The sequence below is a fragment of the Vipera ursinii genome (assembly GCF_947247035.1).
Source record: "Vipera ursinii genome assembly, chromosome: 1".
Taxonomy (NCBI): Eukaryota; Metazoa; Chordata; class Lepidosauria; order Squamata; family Viperidae; genus Vipera; species Vipera ursinii.
Window position 1 is genome coordinate 34,890,844 of NC_139512.1, and position 23,032 is coordinate 34,913,875.

The 23,032-nt window shown below is 38.9% G+C and overlaps 1 protein-coding gene across 1 annotated transcript in view; it reads right to left on the bottom strand.

Moving 5' to 3' along the window:
- The window catches only part of DYNC1H1 (dynein cytoplasmic 1 heavy chain 1), a 70,804-nt gene that overhangs the window by 20,231 nt on the left and 27,541 nt on the right, over window positions 1-23,032 (bottom strand). Inside the window, exons 23-56 of the mRNA XM_083348586.1 lie at window positions 22,316-22,489; window positions 21,971-22,136; window positions 21,701-21,889; window positions 21,401-21,595; window positions 20,991-21,273; window positions 20,803-20,903; window positions 18,550-18,709; window positions 17,090-17,333; window positions 16,579-16,762; window positions 15,748-15,960; window positions 15,364-15,602; window positions 15,091-15,247; window positions 12,930-13,157; window positions 12,593-12,823; window positions 12,294-12,434; window positions 10,968-11,201; window positions 10,147-10,353; window positions 9,771-9,892; window positions 8,841-9,006; window positions 8,571-8,734; window positions 8,037-8,166; window positions 7,077-7,210; window positions 6,139-6,253; window positions 5,871-6,032; window positions 5,412-5,626; window positions 5,124-5,328; window positions 4,826-4,999; window positions 4,585-4,704; window positions 4,377-4,497; window positions 3,515-3,710; window positions 2,714-2,831; window positions 1,783-1,998; window positions 631-843; window positions 101-228 (exon numbers count right to left, since the gene is read on the bottom strand). Of these exons, the coding sequence (XP_083204712.1) occupies window positions 101-228; window positions 631-843; window positions 1,783-1,998; window positions 2,714-2,831; window positions 3,515-3,710; window positions 4,377-4,497; window positions 4,585-4,704; window positions 4,826-4,999; window positions 5,124-5,328; window positions 5,412-5,626; window positions 5,871-6,032; window positions 6,139-6,253; window positions 7,077-7,210; window positions 8,037-8,166; window positions 8,571-8,734; window positions 8,841-9,006; window positions 9,771-9,892; window positions 10,147-10,353; window positions 10,968-11,201; window positions 12,294-12,434; window positions 12,593-12,823; window positions 12,930-13,157; window positions 15,091-15,247; window positions 15,364-15,602; window positions 15,748-15,960; window positions 16,579-16,762; window positions 17,090-17,333; window positions 18,550-18,709; window positions 20,803-20,903; window positions 20,991-21,273; window positions 21,401-21,595; window positions 21,701-21,889; window positions 21,971-22,136; window positions 22,316-22,489 (6,045 nt within the window). The remainder of the gene's footprint in view (window positions 1-100; window positions 229-630; window positions 844-1,782; window positions 1,999-2,713; window positions 2,832-3,514; window positions 3,711-4,376; window positions 4,498-4,584; window positions 4,705-4,825; window positions 5,000-5,123; window positions 5,329-5,411; window positions 5,627-5,870; window positions 6,033-6,138; window positions 6,254-7,076; window positions 7,211-8,036; window positions 8,167-8,570; window positions 8,735-8,840; window positions 9,007-9,770; window positions 9,893-10,146; window positions 10,354-10,967; window positions 11,202-12,293; window positions 12,435-12,592; window positions 12,824-12,929; window positions 13,158-15,090; window positions 15,248-15,363; window positions 15,603-15,747; window positions 15,961-16,578; window positions 16,763-17,089; window positions 17,334-18,549; window positions 18,710-20,802; window positions 20,904-20,990; window positions 21,274-21,400; window positions 21,596-21,700; window positions 21,890-21,970; window positions 22,137-22,315; window positions 22,490-23,032) is intronic.

Here is a 23,032-nt window from a genome sequence, read left to right on the forward strand (position 1 = left end):
AACAAAGGTTTAGGCAGGAATAATTACCACAAGTGTTAATAGTGTTTTTCTAAACTGTTTTTTTTGGGGGGGGATGAAAATGCCTGATGAAGTAAAGTACCTGTTAAATCTCTTGAGCATAATTGCATTTTCTGTGCACAAGTCATCTGCAGGGAGAGAACTTGCTTGCCAGCGAAGACGTTCATCTGCATTCGACAAGTATTCTGTTCTAGCAATATCTGTACGGAACTGTAAAATGAGGATATGGTTTACTTAAGAAAAGCCAAGGATTGACAAATACCTGTTGGTTAATAAATGTATGTGTCCCCTTTCTACTACTACTACTACTGTTTGCTTTTACCCTCATAAAATATTGTTAACCCTTCAGCAATACCCTTTATCCATTGATTGCAATTTGGATCCAAGTATACATATCTTTAATCAAAATGGGGCAAGTATTGGAGAAACATATTTCAAATGATCCAGGCTGTTCAGCTGTAAATACTAAGGCTAACATATGTCAACGAACAAGATACTGATGTGGCATTCCAAGCTCCAAACAGTTGGTACATAATGCCATACAATAAGTGATTCAACTGTTTGTAATAAATGGTGGTGAATGGTTTTATGATCCATGAATGTTTTTTTTACCTGAATATTTGCCTGCTGTAAGTGATGGGACCATGTTGTGAACAGGTTTTGCCGCATCTGCTGATCAAAATAACCAGCATAAGCAATAAATGCTCCTGAGAGTAGACAGTCTCCTGCAATTGTGGACATCTGATTCTTGAAGGTTTCACTTGTTTTCTCCCATCTTTCACGTTCAGCCGACAAGCTCTTCAAAAGAGCTGTGCTACGATTTACCTGGAAGTGAAGCAATTAATATATTCAAACAAAACCCAACCTCAAAAATTTTGATGTCATTTCTTGGAAAACACTATCATTAAAAACTTGGCCCAAGCACAATATCGGTGGGAAATGGGAGGCGAGAGAGAAACAAAAGCAAAGTATCGAGCTCCAGGAAAACTGCAAGAAATTTTAATCGCAGCTGAGAATAGTTCTGCAATGTATCATAAACTGTGATTAGCACCGATATTACACTTTCCCACTGGTCTTCTATTCTTCAAAGAGGCCTCCAATCAGTACAGATAGTCCTGACTGCCACTGTAACTGAGATGTGTAGGCTGTTGAGTCTCAGATAAGAAATGAGGGAGTGCCAAAGGTAGGAGGTGACGGCCTGGGAGGCTTGGTGCAGACCAGGCACACATTGGGAGAAAGGCAGTGCTGCGGGGAGGTGTGAGTGTAGGAAGGTCGGATGTTGTGTTTGCAAGCAAAGGAGGGGAAGGAGAGCATAGTGCGTGTGAGCAAAGAAAAGCCAGGGGTGTGGGGAGACCTATGCAACCGATTTCTGACCTGACAGCTTTCCCATTGCATTTGCTTGTGGGAAGCTGGCAGGGAAGATCAAATACACAGTGATCACGATTGTGTGACACTGCAACCTGGTTTTAAGTGTGAGCTGGTTATCAAGTGCCCAAATTTTGTTCACATGATCACAGGGGGGCACTGGCCAAAACTTTGAGGACCTTTGAAGTCCTTTAGTTCAGCTTTGTCATTTAACACTGAATGGTTGCTGAATGGATGTTAGGTGAGGACTACCTGTACTGAAACTACAGTATAAAGACTCATGACGGTCATTTAAAATGGAATCTAGTGCTCACAAGAAAAATAGAAGTCTGACTTTGCTCTAATCAGAACTTAACAAAAAAAAATTAACAAACATTTAACAAAAAGTGGCCGTCTCACTTTTGCTTCCACAGCTGCTAGATCTGCCTTAATAGCCTGAGCTTCAGAAATCAGTACAGCATACTCCTCCTTGTAACGAGCAATGCTGGTCTCCAGGTCTCTAATCATCTGCTCAACTTCATTGGCCTTCTGCTGGTTGTCTTTGGCATCGTCCTCAAGTTTCTGCAGCTCATTCCTCAGGGGCTCTACTCGCTTCAACATGTCAGCATAGTTCAACTGGAAAAAAAAGAGCAGGCACTTGATTCCCAGACAATTTGGGATGTTACAGTCCTCCAAAAGCCCTCCTATCAACAGTCTGATGTGAGAAAATTGCTAAGTTGAAATCCAGTCGATGTATTTTCATTGAAGAAATACTTCCTTGTTTGTGAAACTGAAGGGACGAATTCTTCCTCCCCCACAGAAACCCACCAACTCCAGCACTGGGTATCTGCAGAGAGATTTTGAAGATGTGTACAGAGCTATGGATTTCTGTGGGAAGGACAAACTGGAGAAGGAGAAAATTCCCCCTCAAATCTAAAAAAACTCTGCAACTTCACCCTTTGATTTTTGAAAGTAGGCATGCTTAAGGAAGATGGATGTATTTCAGCACTAAATTATACTGTAAAAAACTGAAGTAAATTAGAATAGAATAGGGAGAGTCGGTTTACCAGTTCTGAATGGCACTGAAAGAGCACTTCCCTTTCAGTTCTACAAGTACTTGACAAAACCTGCTTGGTGCCGTTTTCCATTTTTTTACTGTAGCATTTCCCCCCCTTTGGTCCTATTTAGCATTTTCATTTGTTTCTTTCTTTTTATCCAAAACTGCTTTTTCCAGAAAGCATTTTGCTTTCCTCTTACTGTTTTATCAACTTTCAGGAATAAAAAAACCTACTGCAGCCCCAGGTTATAGCTCTTATTTTGAAAATATGATCCTTCCAAACAGATTACTTACCTGTGCAATAGCCCATTTTACCATAGGTCCACAAGCCAAAGATGCTCTGTTCACAATTTCATAATTGTAGCTTGGATTTGATAAATAGTTCTTCTTCATCTTCTCTCGGATGGCATCACTAGAACAGCAAAAGAGTTTAAAGAACCATACAAGAAAATAAATATTCATTCAACATACAAGTTCCAATTGTGCAACTATCACCGTCACCATATTAAATAGAGCTAAAACTACAAATACCTTATATCTTCAATATTAAAGTTGACAATGCTGCTGATGAAATTATCTCTGAGAATAACTGGCCTGATCTTTTTCCAGTCACATGTCTCCTCACCCAACAAGAGACAAATTGATTCTAAAGCCAGTTTTACTGCAGGAGGTGGATTGGCCATAGTTCTTACTTCAATAAGATGTTGTTTCTTTATAGAGCTCACCACTATTAAGGGATGGAAAAAAGCACTGAGCATGCAACACACATTTCAGGCTGCCGATGGGAATGGAGAATGAAATTTGATTCAAAGACTGCAGTTTTGTTACTGTTGTAATAATATCTGGGCTGCTGAAAACAAGAGTCTCCATTTTAATGGATCTCACAGTCCTTAAGTAGCCTCCATCAACCTGATACAGGTTATAGATGGAGGGCAAGAAAGAGATATTGTAAATAAATGATTCTTTCTCCCTAAAGATTTAGCAAAATCAGTTCCTCATATTTTGTACCTGTAATCTGCTCACCTTTCAGAAGTCTCTGTGAACAATTTCATTCAGATCCCAGAGGCAGCTAAAATACATTTCCAAATTATTCACCTGATCTCCTCAGCAGAAAAGTTTACAATGGTTGGGATGAAGTTTTCCCTCATTATGATGGAACGTATCTGTTTCCAATCAGTTGTACTTTCACCCAAAAGCAGACAGATCGACTCTAGTGCCAGCTTCACTGCCGCAGGTGGATTCGCCATAGAACGGACCTCCACCAGATGTTGCTTCTTTATTGATTTAACAGCTAAGCAGGAACAAACCCAATCAGCCAGGCGTGAAAGAAAATGATTTAAGAGAAAACAGCAAAAAGCAAATTCAGAGACGATTTGAACAATTTTAATCTTACATATATATACACACACACACAAATTAATTTTAATTTAAACAAATAATTTATGGGTAATATCTGTAAAATTCTGGTAGCTCTAATAGTGCCCGTAAAGCACTGGAAAAAAATCATTTTTCTCACTTTTCAGATATACCATCAGCTACCACGAACAATCTAACAGACTAGTAACATTCATTGTAGCCATCTTTTTTTAAAGTCATGTTACATTCCAATATTTTGCATTTTAAGTCATAATAAAGCCATCAATAGCTATAACAGCTTAAGTGGCAATATGAGCAGGTATTCTGAAAAGCTGTGCAATTATTGCTTTGTGCGCAGTCAGAGCAGAATATGATTACTGTTTGTTCCAATTATTCTCCCAAAGATTTCAGCTTAAGAATGTAATATTGTTTTCTTTGCTGTTATTAAGTTTCTGTGAGAGATGATATACCAAAACCAAGCAATTACTGAAAAGAGTTCACTGACCAGCAGATAGTAGAGCATGCTGCAGACCCAAGCTGATGTATATGTGTATAATTGCTTTTCTCTCCCCTCTCCCCCGATTTCATGATATCTGCCTACCGTTCTGTGCCTCAATAACTGCAGGCTCTACTTTATCCAGATCTTCTTTCACGCTCATTTGCTTATCTGCAATACCCTCTTGCTGTTTGTGTAGCTGTTCTTGAATTTCTTGGCTCATAACCTAGGGCAAGTTATACAAAGCGTATTAAAGTCTCAGCCACGTACGCAGTAGTCATTTTCATGTTATTAAACCAATCAGGGTCCTCACCTTTTTCTTCTCTGCTTCTTGTTGATCTTTTACCATCTTTTTTAATTTATCATTAGCTGCTGCATTCTTCACTTCAAGCTCCTGACTTTTTATTCTTAAGTCACGGCGCAGTTCTTCTACCTGGAATAGATAAAAGAGATTCTCAATAATGTCAACGTGCATTAATGGAAAGTTCTGTAATAACTTCTAGGGATTGTCAAGAATTTCCCCCCACCCCATTGTCCTTTGTTTAGGTTTATACCTGGTCCACAGTTTCCTTGATTTTCCTGAGTCCAACATTCAAATGCATCTGCTGCTCTTCTAGCTCACTCCTCTTTTCATTGAACAAATTTGCATAGTGATTGATGAAGTCCAAATAATGACGAGGAGTGATGGCCATTGTTCTGCCACCTCGTTTTGCTAGTCGAGCGTTAGCCTGCCATCAAATAAAATGTTGGTACAAATCAGTAAGTTTTAAAATTTCCTCCACAAAACACAAATGCAATATCTTCTTCTAGGATTGTCCGATAAAAAGTATCAAAATGAAAAGCTGAATCTACCTGATGAAGTGTCTGATGAACGAACACACAGCTGTTTACAATAGCTTCTCTATGTGATGGAGGCTGTGGCAGCTTGTCATAGACAACTGGCATGTAATCAGGCACAATGTAATTTGGTTTCTCAAGATCCATTTTGCTAGTGAATTCTTTCCCAACTTGATAAAGTGCCTCAGTGGACCAGTCTCCAAACCAGTTCAAAACACACCTAAACAAGATAAGACAATAATGCCACATTTTGAAATGAATTGATGGAAATTATTCACACACAGTGTATTAATGGTGCAGTACCTGTTGAAGAGGGCTGGAGATGTAGCTGCTCTATCTTTCAATCCTTCTGAAGATGGATTCATGGTAAAGACTACGTGGAGATTGCGGATCACTTGACTAGTGAACCATTTATAAAGTTCTTCATGTGAATCCAACATTAAGCCTTCTTTCTGGGCCCCTTCCTTACATTGAGTCATAAGTGTGGCATATTCATCTCCTTCAAACAGTCCAGGGACCTACATTGAGAAAATGCACATTAGAAATCTAATTGATTCTGGAAACTCTTCGAAAGGGCTGAATTCCAAGTTTGTGACAGTACAAATACATACAGTTATGCAACGGTTTTACAGCAGACTGGTTGTTCTTCAGCTCAGAGATTAAATTTCAACTGATCATGGCAACTGATGGAACAATGGCTTTTTCCATTTTAAAATACAGAAATCTAGATCCAGCTTTTCCCTAAGCTTTTCATTAAGTTACCTCTCCATTGGCCAGAAGAGTGTTCATTCTCTCCAGAAATCCAGAATCAAGTACATTTGATTCATCCATTATGAATGCAATTTTCTCATTCTTGCAGCCAGATCGTCTCAATACCGTTCTTAGATCTTCATCAAAATCTTCACCAGTATACTTTCTATGTACCTGTGAATCAGAATTGTGGGTCATTTTTTGTTTTTATGTAGTCTATAAAAGGAAAGTAAAATAAAATGGTTTTAGTTCTACTATTTGAAAGAGTGGTTGTAATAACCTTAATTTGGTAAACACTTAGACCGTTCATCCATGCCACAAATCGAGACAGAGTTGTTTTTCCTGCTCCACTGACACCAATGAGAAGTAAGTGGCCCTGAGGTTGACGGAAGATTCTGAAAAGATACTTCATTTAGTGAATATAATGCAAGCTACCAGTACAACTCATTTCCCTTTATAGGAATTATTTACTCATTACATTCAATTGATCTTTCCTACAGATGAGCATACATACAATTAAGAGTCTTAAATGTATTTTATAAAACATTACTGGAGATTCTTTCTAGTATTTAATATCCAAGAAAGCATTAAAATAATATTCCTTTTTAAAATGAAAATTAGATTAACTTAATAATATACATTTTTTCTTGCCATGTTTCCCCAAAAAGAACACCTGGTCTTTTTTTGCCTCCAAAAGAGCCACCAGGTCTTATTTTTGGGGGGTGTCTTTTCCACTCACTTCTGGCACCAACAGCCCTCACCAGCCGGCCCACTTCTGCGGCCAAAAGAGCAGCTTCATTCTGCACGTGAGAATGGAGCTCCGGCCTGCATTTCGCAGTCAAAGGCCTTTCTGGAAGGCCTGTGTAGCTGAGAACCAAGCTATGGATTCAATCCATACCAATTCAATCCATAGCTCAGTTCTCGGCTGCACGGGCCTTCCGGAAATGCTTTTGACTGAGAAATGCAGGCCAGAGCTCGATTCTCAGCTCCAGAATGAAGCTGCTCCTTCGGCCGCAGAAGAAGTGGGCCTGCAAGTGTCGATTCATGGGAGGCCTGGCTGCAATGATAAGCTCCAGCCCTCCCTACCCTAGCTTGATTTTTAGGCGTGCACCTTGCCCCAAACTAGGGCTTATTTTTGGGATAGGGCTTATATTAGGCCCAGCCCCAAAAATCAAGCTAGGTCTTACTTTTGGGGAAACACAGTAGTAATATACATACCTATCAATTCGTAGCACATGATCTAACACTTCATTGAATAAAACAAGTGGCACATCGAGTTCTTCTTCATAGAAAACTTTCAGTCTTGCTTTCACATAATCTCTTAACTCCTCTTGATCAACTGGGATATAGTCCTAACAAAAAAATAGAACAAGCAAATATTTTTGTATGTACATAGACACACATAAATGCTGAAGCGGACTACGTTTAGGGTAGTAGTATCTTAAGATGCATAAAATGTTCATTTGTGAAGGTGCTTGATTTCCCATTAAAAATTGTTTCATATTAAGCAGTCACTGTCTTGAGTTTTTCCCCCCAAATAAACAAAGCTGACAGGAATGTAACATTTATTTACAAATCATGATGCTGCAAGAAAAGTACTGATGCAAAATTAATGGAAATAATAAAAAATCAGCACTGAAATTCTGAACACTCCTAAAAAAATAGCACAATTATTTAACTGAGACAACTCATTTTATACACAGAAAAAGATAAAATCAGTTTAATAAAAAATAAAATCTTGATGCATATTTTCATGTAGGTTAACTTTCTTCCTCAAGGATATAAGAATGAAGCAGTTACTTAAATTTTAACATGGGTATCAAGAATCATGGTTAGCTACACAGGCTGAGTTTTGCAAACATTTCATAGTTAAACAGGCCAACTAATATTCAAGTCAACATACAGTAAAACTAAAAAGGTTGCCCTATCTGGCCTCAACCAGAAGAGAATAGATTAACTGTAATTATTATCCTTTTTGACAAATATATTGGGTGAAAATTTTTCCACACAGAATTTTAAATTTTTGTATCAATGTCGGATACAGAGGTGGTAGGGTAGTAATTTTATATTTTTTAAACATACGAATTGTTTCTAGTTGAAAATATCTCCATATCCTAATATCTCCACGTCATAAACATTGTACAACTCTACCACATAGAAGATAGGTTTTTCTCTTACCTTTGAAAGCCAATTGCTGTAGAGAATGGGCCTGCACATGGCTTTATCTTTATCTATATTGGGGAAATGTTTCAGAGCTACCATATCAATATTTTCATCAGTCCATCGTCTCTCCTCATCTTCCACAAGCCTGAATAAACACAGGAGATTGAGAGAGGAAGCAGACAGGACTTAACCAGGATAAAAGTAGGGAAATAACAGCATAATAGAGCTCTGAGAAGAAGGAAGAAGGCTGAAGATAATTTTCAGCTCACCAACTACCTTGCAGCAGAAAGATTCTAGAAAAAGTGTAAAAAAAACGTAAGCAAAAATTTTGATAGCATGCATTTTCTATAAAACATTTAGATTTTCTCTTTCCTGGAGTTTTTAGATCTATCTACAACAAAATGCCTACAATTTAAAAAAAGGAAAAAATTTTTAAACAGAAGTCTAGTACAGAATACTTATTTGCTACAACCTCAATAAGCCTTAACTCTAATATTGGCAAATTAATAATAGAGGAAATTTATCCTATCCTAGAGATTTTAAGTTTACCTGTCCTGGAACAGGCGCAAGGCTTCATGTGCCCAAATTCGAATGAGTCCTTCAACAGGCAACGTTTCCAGAGGTCTCAGAGCTTCAAAGATACCTCGCACCCATCGAGTCATTTCACGAGGTGAATAGATATAGTGTGGCTGAGTATCTTGAGTAAACCTTTCCTGTGTGGGGAAAAAAACATGATGAGTGCTTACTAGCATTTCACACACACCCCACCCGACCCTCTTAATCATTTAATTAAAAGCTATGAAAAACTTTCAGCTTTACCTGTGACATTGTGTAGAACTCAACCATTGCAGCAGTCAGGGGCTCTGCATAAGTACGGAGAGATGGAATAAGTCTCAACATAGCACGATTAAAAGTGCCATAAATCTGGGTGAGTGAAGCTGGTCCAGGATAGTCCACATATACAACAGGAACATGGCGCAAGAATCTGAAAAGATATTCAAAGAGATTAATTTAGGAACATTATCTAATAGTATTTTATTAAACTAGAGAGCTAGTTTAGTGTAGTCAGACTAGTTATCCCAAAGATGCACCTTTGGGATAACTATGACCTAGATGATTGAGAATCTCCAGACATTCAGTCAGACTAGAAACCAAGAGATCATGAGTTCTAGTCCTGCCTTAGGCACAAAGCCAGTTGACCTTGGGCCAGTCACTCTCTCTCAGCCTTAGGAAGGAGACAATGACAAACCACCTCGGAAATCTTGCCAAGAAAACTTCCAAGAACTTATATAGGCAGTGGTCAGGCACCAAGACAGACTTGAAGGCACGCGCGCGCGCACACACACACACACACAAATTTAGACTACATAGACTCCAAGAATTAATAAATGTATTCTGCAATAAATTGTTTCACAGAAGGTCCTGAGAATTATGCATAATTATGTACGATGAGATATGTCATCATTAATTTCTTTTCGTCAATAGCCTTTCTGATGGAAATATCATTCTAGAATCCAAACTACAGAAATGCAGTATTATATTGCACCAAGAGGGCTCAGGTACCATAATATTACATAGTCAACTAAAAACGTGGCTGTGGGAGAAAGCATTTGGTGGATGTTAGATTTGCTATTGACTCCTCCTGTTCAGTGCCATTAAAATATGCACTGTATAAAACTGTTATGTTTCATACAAACCCCATCAGACTAAGTTGGCATGAACATGCATACTGTATTATAGGCTTATTACCTATGTGAAAGAGGTTTTCTTCCAGGATCTGTAGGTGGGTTGCATGCACCAACAAATTGAATTCGTTCCAATTTCACCCAGGTCTGGTCTGATGTACGGTAGAAACCTCCATGCTCTACCATCTGATCAAGTTAAGAGTCTTGGTTAGAAGAGAGATAGACATACCATGCTATTCCCTTTTGGGAAATACATTATACACAAAACACAGGGAAAAGCAGACAAAATTGAGACAAAAGGTAAAAGAAATTGTTTATTAAATCCTTCACATTTTTCTATTTTTGCTTCTATCCCATCTGCACATTAATACATTGCTTTTTTGTTTTGCAATTTAATCCTGATTCACAAAAAAGTATTTTTTTCACTTATTACTACTTGCCTGTCTGATAAAAGATATGACCCTCTGTGTGCCATATTTATCCATATCTGGCAGGTTGATTTCATCACAGAAGAGTACCAGCCATTTTCCCAGTTGAACTGGAGCTAGTACCACACCATTAGGTGTACGCCTGTACTCACAATAGTGATCAAATGTTTTCAATAGTAGTTCTGGAGTGGTAGCACTGGAGAAATTCAAGCCAACCACCTGGAAAGGCAAAAACAATTTAGGGAGAGAGGAAACGAAAATAAGAACCAAAAATATCGTTCGCCTGCATAACATTTTAGAAAACGCTGCAATCTGTTGTTGATGGTTGACTATTCAAAAATATATATTCTAAGCTACGTGTATGTTTTAAAAGTCTGGTTCTTGAAGAATGGGTTCCAATATAGATTTTATATATAACAAGGCCACATTAATTCATACTGTGGCAGTATTCTCCATCGGCTTATAATGCCCTTTCAAGATGATTTGGCTATTATAATTATAACCATTAATTATATATATTGTGTTAACTTAGCATGTAGAACAGGTCTTAACAGTCTTGAATCAGCAATATTTCCTCTGTTTGATTCTAATTTAGGTACTGATTTTACTTTAAAACCTTAACTAATAATGATCAGTACATCTCACAATCTATCCATTGAGATCATCAAGGCAATCCAATTTTCTGGAATGAAGTGAATGGAGCTCTGGATCAAGCTCTCAATTACTACTGGAACTAGTACTTTGTGATTAAAGGACTACATTTCTCCTATTCTGCTAGAAGGAACTACAGTTTCTCACTAAAATATTTTCAAACATTCAGAATGGGGAAATACCTCCATATCAGGCAAGGCCCTGAGTGCACTAAAGAGAGTCATGGTCTTTCCAGATCCTGGTGGGCCACAGAGTACCAGTGGTTTGTGCTCTGCAAGCCAAGTATACAGCAATGCTTCATGGCGGACAGTGTCAAGCGTTGGCACAACAACATCAGGAGCTGCAACTTTGTGAGTCTCAACTTCGATTTGTGGGACCTTTGACTGCCAAGGCACCCATTCACCAGTGATGGAGACCTACACAAAGAACAAAAAGGACCTGCTACTTTCTGCTTTCGTTACAGCCAAACAACTTAACTCTAACTGGAACTTTAAATTGTTCAAACATTAAGAAATGTCACCAATAAATCATCAAATTGAAAAGCCTTTTTAAAATTATTCCACATAAAATGTACTTGGACATCTTCCAGTTCTGAGGCGGCATTATTTTCTGTGTAGAAGACGTATCATCAAGATAGCCACAAAATGACCAATGAAATGTTTTTTTTTCTTTAGAATTATTACTTTCATACCACTTTATAGTGCTTAAGCAACAAATCCAGGAATGTATGTTTTTTTGATCGTTTTTGTAAGGAAGCTGACAGGAAGCTGCGACTCTCTTGCTGAAAGCAGGTGAGTGGCTGCTGCTGAATGGGAAAGGAAGCAAGGGAGGGAATAGGGGAAGGCTGGAGAGGGTACGCAAGGAAGTGTGTGAGAGGCACAACGTAAGTCAGGGAGGGTGTGCAAGGATGTGTAACAGGGGCAGATCGGGGACAGTGCCTGAGGGTGCAGGGGAGAGTTGGGAAAGATGTGTGAAGGAGAACTTGTGAGAGGGTGTATGAAAACAAGGGTCCGTGGGGGCGCATGGAAGGCACACTGAAGGTTAAGGAGGCTGTGTGAAGAAGGGATGGAAAGCGTATGAGAATGTTAGGGAGTGCATGAGTGTACAAGGAAGGTATGGCGAGGTTAGGGAAGGATGCATGACTAACTGGCATGAATGCGGAGGGGCTTGAAGAGGCTGTGTGGTTGGGGAGACTTTCCCAGTGACTTGAGACTTCCCTGCTGGCTTCCCCCATTGACTTTTTGTGGATTGCTGTTTGTGGATTACTACTATCAGTCATAAGTGCAAACCGGTGGCCAAGAGCCAAGATCACAATCATGTGACCGTGAGGTGATGGGATGGCTGGAACTCCATACTATTCATTCAGCACAGTCTTAACTTCAAATGGTTCGTTGAACAAATGGTCATAGGTAGAGGACTACCCATACTTGATTTGTGGTATTGATTACAGCAGTCACAGTAAGGTTGATGTTATACAAAAAGGACCATAAGAATACAACTATCTTTACCTCATAATCAATTATGGGTATATTTGGTGCACTAGGCAGGGGCACCGTTGTGATTCTTCTGATATATTCACCTAGCTCTGCTCTCATTTTCAGACGGCTGTCTCCAGAGAATGACCACAGGATTGCATACACTAGGTATCTCTGAAATGACAGTAAATCATCAGTATTGATGTGAGAAAACAGTACTGTATTTAAGAAACAAATGGAATCCAACAGCAAGAGTTTAAAAAGTCTGGTAATTTTATTGCCTCAGGATTACAGTCTTTTGGTGAGCGGGTGGGGTGGCAAGCAAGAATTACCTGAATGTAGCGTTCTAGCTGATCTATTTGCATTGGGAAGTCTGGGTGGTTGGCATTATACTGTGCTACGTTGCGGCACGCTTGATGAAGCATGGAAAAGAGAGAACCGAGACATCGTAGTCGGGTGAGATCCATAATGTGCTCCAGTTTAAAAGCATGTTCAAGTGCCTTTGTTACCAATCCATTAGATGTGAAGTATGGCAGCATAATTGTAGCTGCATCTCTCTGAATCTGTTAATGAACCATTTCAGTTACATTACAGCTTGAAATTACCATACCAGAAAACAATTACTAATTTGTCTAGTGAGTTAAGGAAAATCTAGACCCCTAGGTTTACCTGCAACATTGGAGATGCTGCTTCTTCACTTTCATCTTCTTTCCCCTTTCTCCTGCGTTGAGCTTCTTCTTCACCTTCATCTAGAGGAATACTTCTTAGTCGGGCCAAGAAATTATTGAAAATCATGTCAGTACTTAAAACATCCTCACTGAACCAAACCATGCCACATCGTGACACTGTGGCTAGAGTGGCATATTTCAAATCTTGAACTTCAAACATGATGCGCACCTATAGAAAAAACAAAAAGGTGGTTTCTGAAAACATTTAAACCAGACTTATGGTATTTGTCCAAAACACCCTTCAACTACCTTCTCCTCCTTTTGAGTTTAAGGCAACCAAAAGGAAAGAATCAGAGAAAAAAATCTCCTGGCATGGGCAGCTGAAGGCCACTGCAGCAAACTCAGTGGACGAGCTTTGTTTCAAGATATTGGGAAGCTAAATTGCATCTAGAGTACCCCAGACTGTACGTGCTAGAAGGACTGCAGACATTCTGAATGCACATTCACTCATTCCAGACACAGAATCTAAATATTCACAATAGACATACGCTAGCTAGACACTGCCTAAGCCTCTCTCTCTTTATTAGATAGGAAACAGTGGGATCTTCCCACAGCCTCAGAATTAACTGGTTGAAATTTCTAAATAAACCCTTGGTAAGGAAACAACAGGATTGCCTCTTTCAAGAACTTTGTTTATTTCCGTAGAAATAAGTAAAGGTTTTAAGCAGGAGTTTGAGATTAAAGTTTTTATTGACTATGATATGTGTGTACTGATTGCTCAACAACTGAAAATTCTCAACAACTGAAAATTCAACACTTCTAGTTCTGGTCATTAAGTGATTTCATGAGTCATTAAGCAGTTAGAGAAGAGGTCTGCAACCTTTTGGGCACCAGAGACCAGTTACGTGGAGAGAGGTTTTTCCGCGGACCAGAGGGGCATGGTTTTTTTGTGCTGCCTGCATCCTGCAGATGGGGCTTTTGCTTGTTTGTGTGGCCCGGTTGCTGGCATGACGCGGCCTGGTACTGGTCCTGAGTTAGAGTCCCAGGTAAGGAGCATGGAATGCCTGAGGGAAGACCCTGGGAGGCAAGGTGCAGGTCATGTGAAAGTATCTCCCTGCTCACGAGCTAAAATTTCTCTCTGCTGAGATTCAAGCAAGAATTCAGCTGATAATTTTGCACACAGCCTGTACCAGGCCTCCCAGGGTCTCTGCCACCAACAAGGTCTCCCATCCTCCTTACCTTACACACTGCCTCCTTGCTTCGAGACTGTAAATCCATCGTGGATGAAAATCCTCTCTGGATTTTGGCAGTTTCCTTTAGCCAGCCCCCAGAAAACAGGGGGAATCCTCTTATCTCTGGGGGGCTGATTATAAATGCCCTGTGCTGCAAATGCTCTGTGCCAAAATCCTGCTTGGATTTTGGCATGGACCCTTTTCAGCCAGTCTCCAGAAATCAGGGAGATTCCTCTTGGAAGATGGCAGCAGTTTCCCCATTGACTTTCTGGAGAAGCCAGCAGGGAAGTTTACAAATGGCAATCACATGATTGTGGGATGCTTGGGAAACAATTGTAAGTGTGAATGGATTGCCAAGTGCCCAGATCACAATCATGTGCCTGTGGCAGCACTACAAAAATGCATGGGTTGTAAGTCCCTTCGTTCCAATGCCACTGTTACTTCAAATGGTCAAATGATCATTAATGATTATATTAATGATTATAATCATTAATGATCATTCAAATGATCATTAAGCAAGGACTATCTGCATATAAATTGGGGAACAGTGTAGATTTCCCACATTTATCGTATAACTTGTATTCATAAATCTAGCTTTACAGACTTTAAGTTACCATTTTTACTTGTTAAGTTGTAGCTGAACAGTAAAAAAGCAAATTGCAGCAGACTAGTTGCATGATTGAAGTGGTTCACTAGATTCCTTTTCTCTTTTTAATCAAATTATCAATATTGCTTTCCCATGAGTTGGGTAGCTCTGAAGTTACCTTTTTGGGGGTGCTTTGATATTTGAAATTCAGATTTTCTTTCTAGGCAGAATACATCAGCATGCAGCTGTACAAGAATATTCTGATACTATGTTGTTCAAATTTAGCTACAATAAATCACATGGAAATACCACCTTCAATATGAATTGACTGTAGATAGGCTTACATTTGGTGGAAGACTTAGACGTTCTCCATTTGGTAATGTCAGCAACTTGTTGTCATCCAGGACGGAATTCAAATTTTCAACCCACTCGGGATCAACATCTCCATCAAAGATAATCCACTGTCGTTTTTGTAGTTCCCCTCTCACATTATCTATAATTCTAAATAAGATGATAAGAATGTAGTATAAATTAGGCAAAATGTTGAATCAGTTTAAACACCTTATTTGGGAATCTTTATATTCACTTTCACCACATCTTATATATTTCACACTTACTTTCTCAAGACGTGGGTAAACAACCCATCTGTCCACTCTCTGGTGTTGGGATCCAAAGTACCATAGAGATGGTCTTTGCTGATAGCTTTGGGATCAATTATATGTGCAACACCTTCCACCCCTTCTAGTCTCTCTAGAGCTTTCAAAAGTACTCTCCAAGCCATGCTCTTTCCACTTCCAGAAGGACCGACCATCATCAAGCCATGGTTGATCTGGGTAATTTGATAGAGCTGAAGAACCTATAAAAAGGAGTACAATGGGAGAAGAGCTTTAATCTAGAAAGACAAGTAACAATAATCTTGTTTAAATTTTTAAGAGGACTATTTACAACCAAACCTCATAGGATTTTATATTACGTTGTCAGTAACAGTTGAAAAGCCATACCTTTTCCACCCACATGCTACCAATATCTTCTCCGTCACCATATGTAAGGTACATTTCCTGACAGACTTTTTTAAGTTCTTCTCTCAGTGCAGTCATTTCTCCTCGGTGATACTGAATGCCAGGGAACACATCTGACAAGAGACTGAAAAGCAGTGGTATATCTTCTGCAACCAGTTTTGGTACCATAGTTTCACAGACACTCTGGATCAGAATCTATATGGGAAAAACATTTATTAGACAAACTAAGAAGCAAAGTAGTTATTTAATAGTGCAGGGTTCAAAGACTGGATATAGTAGAGTTACTATACTGAAGTTTAAGCTGGATGTTACATTTTCCTTGTTTTTTTAAGATACATTGAGATACTATCAAATACTATTTGTGTGGTGGTTGGTCCAGATGCATTTTTGTTTAAACAAATTACTGTGAATGTTACTAACTGATTAACTTAACATTTATGGTAGTCCAGAACGTTAAGAATACAAATAGTAGCTATGCAAAAATGGAATCTGTTTCAAGTGGAAAAGAGTAATGGGCTCTTCTAATCAATTTGGAAATTTTCATATATAGGCCAGCTACTTTATATTTGAGGTGCGTAAAGTTCAAAACCAAGCCTGAAACATTTCAAACACCTAATAGTTACTCTACACTCCAATCTGGGGGTTTTGAATTCAAAATGAATTGAACCTGAAATGTTATGCACACTTGTACTGAATACCAATGGCATTAAAAATCCAAATTAATTCAAAATACTTGCATGTTTTTGCATTTAAGGATCTGTCTTACATAACTGTGGAGTGCATTAGCCACTCCACATAAAGTATACGGCATACCTCCTGTTCTGGTAAATTTTCAGCGATTTCTCCTTCATCAACAACTTCACCACGCTCTTCCTTCTCTCGTTTTATTCTCTGAATCCTTTCTCTCTTCACGTTGCCCGCACTGATCAGTACACTTTTCAAAGCTCTCAAGCCAAAATCATAATGGCTTTGGGAGGAGAGCTGCTCATCACACAGTCTAAGGATATAAAGATGTCACTCTCACAACTATGTTTAAATAAAAACATTGGCTGTAGAGACGAAGACAGATTATTATCACATTCTAGAACATTACTTCACAATGTTTCAGCTGTTTTATTAAGCAGTTCAGGCACCTTCATTTGCCCTCAGAAAATACATAGCAATGTGGGTGATTAGTTAGCAGTTTTGAGCTACTTCTTCATGTAATATTACCTACATATAATAAAATAATAAGAATGGTAACTACAGTAATGCCAGCATCTGATCTAACATAATGATCCAAGAATAAATTATCCTACATCCCTCTGTTAACAATGATACTTACTTAAAGAAGGGGACAATCTTGTTGGCAAGCACTTCAGCTGTCCGAAATCCTTGGGAATACAACATAACCTGAGCAATCAGTTGACGGTCAGGTTTTGTCATGGCCAAACTACGGAACAATTTCTTCAAGTTGTCTGGAAGATTTGATCGACCAGCATAGCCAGGGTTCATTGTGATGAAGATTGCCATATCTGGACTCACTTTCACTTGTTTGTTTAGCAATTCACAGGTAATGGGGGCAGCAGCTGAAAGCAAGCATCTGTCAGTAAGTATACTTTTCACCTCTTCGCCTTCCAAGAACTGACAGAAAAAGAATTCAGAAAGGCTGCGGGAGACTACTTGTATGTGTATGTACATGTATATTTTATATATTTTTTATTTTATTTTCATGACCTTTATGGCTGGATATCTCATACAATGGCTCTAGACAGCTCACAACAATGGATAAAACATAAGTTAAAAACATATACTTCATCCAGACACCAGATCAAGCATCCTCACAGATCAACGCCCAAGGCATGGAGAAGTCAGGTGTTCACAGAAGGCTAAAAGGTAAGGATCTCTCTGGTGGATGGTGGGTGGCTGGCTGTTCAAGGTATGATTAAATAGCAACATATAAGGGAGGGGACCTGGAGTGCAGCAACCCTATTCAACCTATTTGGAAGGGCATATACTCTCTGAGACAGGCAATCCCACAAGTAACCTGATCCTGCGCCACATAGGGTTGCGGAAGCAACTGGAAGCCAATGCAGCTCACATAGCATAATGAGTCAGGTGGGATACACAAAACTGTATGTGCCACTGCATGGGCAGCCCCACATAGATTGCACTGTAGTATCATAATGGAAGGTGACTAAGGCATGGATGACTGTGTGAAATGTATACCCTTTAGAAAGACAATGATATAGTAAATACAAAGGGAACAGCTAACCAATTTGATATAGTTTTGATACATGCTTGTTTAACTGACCCTAATAGTCCATGTTTTTTCTATATTATCTTTTATAATTTGGTGACGTTTCTAGAAGTCTATTGCGAAAGCAGAATGGCCTGTGCTGCCCGTTTGGAAACTGGATTCTCTTTTTTTTGTCCCCATAGTTCTAGGCAAGGTCCATCCCAGGTTGCTCACAAATCTGAATGGTTTCCAGAATATACATCTCCTTAGATTTCCATTTTTTAAGATTTTTTTTCTTTTTTTCTCTCTAGATGATCTTATAGTTTCCTTTCTTTTTTCTCTCACTTCATAGCACTCTTTCTTGAATGTTACTCCTTTTCACAAAAGTTTTATAGTTATATTGCTATATTACATTATATTACAAACCAATAAGGTTTTTAAAGATTAACTGTAATGTTTCAAAAATGTAATTATATCTCACAAAATAACAGTATTGAAATACAGAAACTATATATTTGAAAAACTCTAAAGCTTTGGAAAATAGTTTTTTTTAAAAAAATACATACATTTGTCATAGCTTGGATTTGAATGTTCGCGCAAGGCTTCCTGAATGCACTGGACTTGCTGAGAAACAGCAGAAAGCATTCGTTCTTCAAGTCTGTTAAACTCATCAAAACATCCCCATGCACCTACTTGACAGAGGCCCACAAAGATCCGGCCCATTGCCTAAAGAGATAAAGAGAAAAGAAACATGTATATATATGAAATTGAAAAGGAACTGTAAGCTATTGTAACTCATCATCTATAAAATTGAGAATTTTCCCCATGGTTTTTAAGAGATAAAATCACTATATAGTCTGAGTCTTTTGTTAAACATTATAGACATATATTGGAACTTTCCTTGTGCTAAAATTTAGGCTCATAATGGATAACTGGATGCAATATCCTGCTTGTTAATTTGGATTCTAGGATACAATTGCAATTGTAGCTGTTGTACCAGCCTCCTTGCTGTATAGCATTTTCCCTCCCTGAACTTCTAAACTTTATGGCTTGATTGGTGGTGTTCTCCAGGATTTTGGTCCTAAGGGACTTCAACTTGTTTTTCCAGGAATAGAATCAGAGGTAGCTTTGAAGTTCATGGCCACCATGACAGATATGGATCTGACCAGGTCATCAGGGGCCTGGTGCACAATGGTGCTCACACTTTGAATTTGGTTTTCCAGCTGGAGCATGGTACCGGGATCTGGAATTAAGAGATTCTGCCATCATTCTGTCATGGACTGATTAGTTCCTGATCACCCTGGAGCGTTCCAGAGCTGCTCCTTGCCACAGGACAGCAGAACCTATTTCACTGCTAATATATTCCTGGTGCTTGGTGGACCTTACTGGATTTCAAAGAGTGCTCGGGAGTTAAAAGTTTGGTGCACAGTTCAGTTGATGGCTTCTTGCAGTTTGGAATGGAAGGACAGCTGTACTAAATCAAGCCTATATAGTCTCTCTTCTCCCATGTACCCCACCTTTGAAAAAACACCTGAAAGCTGCAGTTGTACCAGAATGCAACAATAAAAGTAATTGCAGGCATGTAATTTTTACTTTTTTCAAGTACACTCAATGTTACTTTGTGAACTGCACTGGCTCCCATCAGATTTTTGGTGTAATTCAATGTGTTGGTTGCTACCTTTAAAGCTCTTCATGGTATATGAGTAGAATATTTCAGGGGCTCATTCTCCATGTCTTGTACCTGTCCTACTTTGGAGAGGATGCAGTGATGGAGTGTGAGATTGTTGGGAAGGATGCAAGGGGTTGCATGTGAGGTGCAGCACATGGTGGGAGGTGTGAGAAGGTGCATTTGAAGCACGGTCAGGGCCTGCTCGAAAAGAGCGAGTCAGGGAGGACATGCAACAGGCTGCAAGAGGCATTGTGTGGGTCAGGGAAGGTGCCTGAATATGTGAGGTAGATGAGTGCTATATGGTCCAAGTAAAGAGAAGCTGGGGAGAATATATGGGTTGGGATCCTAACCCTATACAATGAAAAAACAAGAATGACATGTGGTGATCCTTCCAAGCTGTTCCCACACCTGTAGACAGAATCTTGCAAAACTGAAGCACTTTACTATCTGTATCTACCATATACTCTGAGAACTATCAGGGAGGGGCCGTTTTAACCCTCTTTCTTTCATACAAAATATCCGGGCTACATTGTCTCTCAATGCACTTCCTCTATTCTGGGAATCCATCCTAACACATTCCATCACATCCAGTGAATTGTGATCTTCCCTGTCGGCTTCCCCAGTGACTTTCTAGGGAAACCAGCAGAAAAGGACACAAATAGCAATCACCTGATTGTAGGGTGTCTGGTAACCAGTCATAAGTGAGAATAAGTTGCCAAGTACCCAGATTATGAACTCTGAGGACTGGTCATAATCACCATTCATTCAGCACCATCACAACTTGGAATGGTCACTGATCAAATGACTGTAGGTTAATGTCTATCTGTAAATCAAAAAATGAACAAATAAAACTGGCTGGGATTTTGTTGCTCTTTTCCAACAATCCATGTGACTTAAAAATATAAATTATATTGTTTGGAGTTTATTTTGTTTTCTAAAAGTGGGTTATTTTGAATTTAATTTTCAAATTAGCAAGATTGGAACTGTGGAGAGATGACTTAATTAATCTGAATCACTGAGGGCTTTACAGTTAGCCTATCATGTAAACATTATAGTATTGCTAGATTTATGCAAAAACTAGCACTTTTGAGATAGAAATACAACTCGAAGCTTTTCTAAAATAATCTAATTATAGATGGAAATGCTATACCTGGAAATCAAATGTTTCATCACAGTTGAAAACAAGAACAAATCGCCCAAGCTGATGTCCAAGAGCTTTAACAGATTCTGTTTTACCAGTTCCAGCAGGTCCTGTTTAGATGCAAAAGAGGCAGATTATTTCTGCTCTAGAATAGCAGCATAATCTTAACAGGAAAGAATGTATGAGCAACAACTTACCAAATGGAGATCCTCCCAGCCTGGCCTCCAAAGCTTGTGTCATTGTCAGGTAACAACGATCAGTGAGGGGAGTCTGCACCAGTTTATCTTGGACTCCAAGGTACTCAAAGCCATAGTTGAATTTGGCATTAGCCATCTGAATGGATAGCTGCTGCAGTACGTCAGTTTGTTTAGGATCAAAGTAGAACCTCATCTGGCTCAACCAATCAAATGATTTGGAGTTGTCAATTTTGCTCCTGATCAATGACCTTGTAACATCTCTTTGGTGAACCAATTCAGTGATCTTTTGAAAAAACAATAAATTAATCTTGGTATGTGCACATAACTGAAACTTTATTAGCTCATGAAATGCACATGTAAAATAACATGAATGTCTGGCCAAGAGGCAACTAGTTAAGATTATGACCTACCAGGTGTTCCAGTTTCCTTCTGCGGAGAGGAGGCTGCTCCATCAATACAGAATCTGCAAGCACAGTCAGTGTTGCTTCGACATTGGTTAGCACAGATTGCAGAGGTGTACTATCACCACCTCCGCCCATGCTGTTCAAAGCAGATTCCACATTTTCTGACCAGGCAATCTGAGCTGAAAGGACAACAAGCTGGGCCTAGAGAATTTTTTTTAAAAAAATGTTATTCGATATTTTGGCTTCCTTTCTCTCAAAGCATTTTATCTTATTATAATGCTGAAAATAGGATAAAAAAAACTATACCTGATATTTGTCAATCCATGAGATGTAGGTAGCTGGATCAATTGAAGTTGCTTTGCCAAAGATCTCAATTTCTGTTTCAGACTCGGCAAGAAGTTTGGCAAGTGTTACCCTCATTTCTTTTTCAACAAGTGTGAGCCACTCATTGATCTTGGGATGCTCAGTGATTGACACAGGAGTTTTGAATATCACCTGGAAACAGAATTGTAAGTTTGTTATTGTTTTTAAGAGAAAAATGTTTTATGCCACCTGATCCAGAAGACACATTTATACCTCTTCTCCCTCACGTGATGATATTCCCAGAACAACAGAACTGTCTTCATTGAGGATAATGCTCGACACACCAGCAAACATCTTCTTGAAATGTTTCTGCAGTTTGGCTACATTTTTGCTGTTTCCAATGATTTCAAGCAAATCTTCATCCCCAACAAAATAGAACCTAAAAAATAAAGTTTAGTATTTCAATAAATCTGCACATCAGAACAATGAAACCAACTGTGATTTTTCTTTGCAAATCGATCAATCAAAGAAAAAGAAAAACTTAACTATTGCTTACTGAATTCAGAAGTCATTTTCAGTTATGAGGATGGACAATTAATTCTGAACTAAATTGCTTACCGAGGAAAAGAAGCTCTCTCTCTCTCCAGATATTCTCCCAAAGCTTTTTGGATCTTTCCAAGCAAGTCTGCTAATCTTTCCAGGGATCTCTGCACCCCCTGAATATTCAGAACATCCATCACCAAGGGAGATTTTGATACTTTTTTCATGAGAGCCAGAAATTCTGTGCTGATGCTGAAAAGCCAAGAGGAGAGAATGCTGATGCACGAGACATGTAATATCTTCCACTTTATTTACTTATATTTTTATATCGCTGAATCTGTCAAGGACTCAGAACATTTAACAAATGATCATTGTGATATAATATAAACGAAGCCATCTTCAGTAAATAAACTAAAATTAAAATAATTGGATCCAAAAATGCAGGCAGTCTTACCAATAGGGACCATCAACTCTGTTGCTAAGCAGTGTGGTCATTAAATGTGATGTCAAGTGACTGCACTAACTACCACTGTTCAGGTTGCGGTCATTAAGTGTAATGTCACATGACTGCAATTTGCAACTTCCTGCAGGCTTCCCCGTTGATTTTGCTTGGTGAAGCCTGCTCTGAAGGTCGCAAATGGTGATCACATGACCCAGACATACTGCAACCACCATAAACGTACAGTGGTTGCCAAGTGCCTAAATTGGGATCATGTGAGCTATAAATCTCTATTTTCATCATAAGTTCAGTCATTGAATGAGTTTTCGATAAGTGAGGACTACCCATTGTTACAT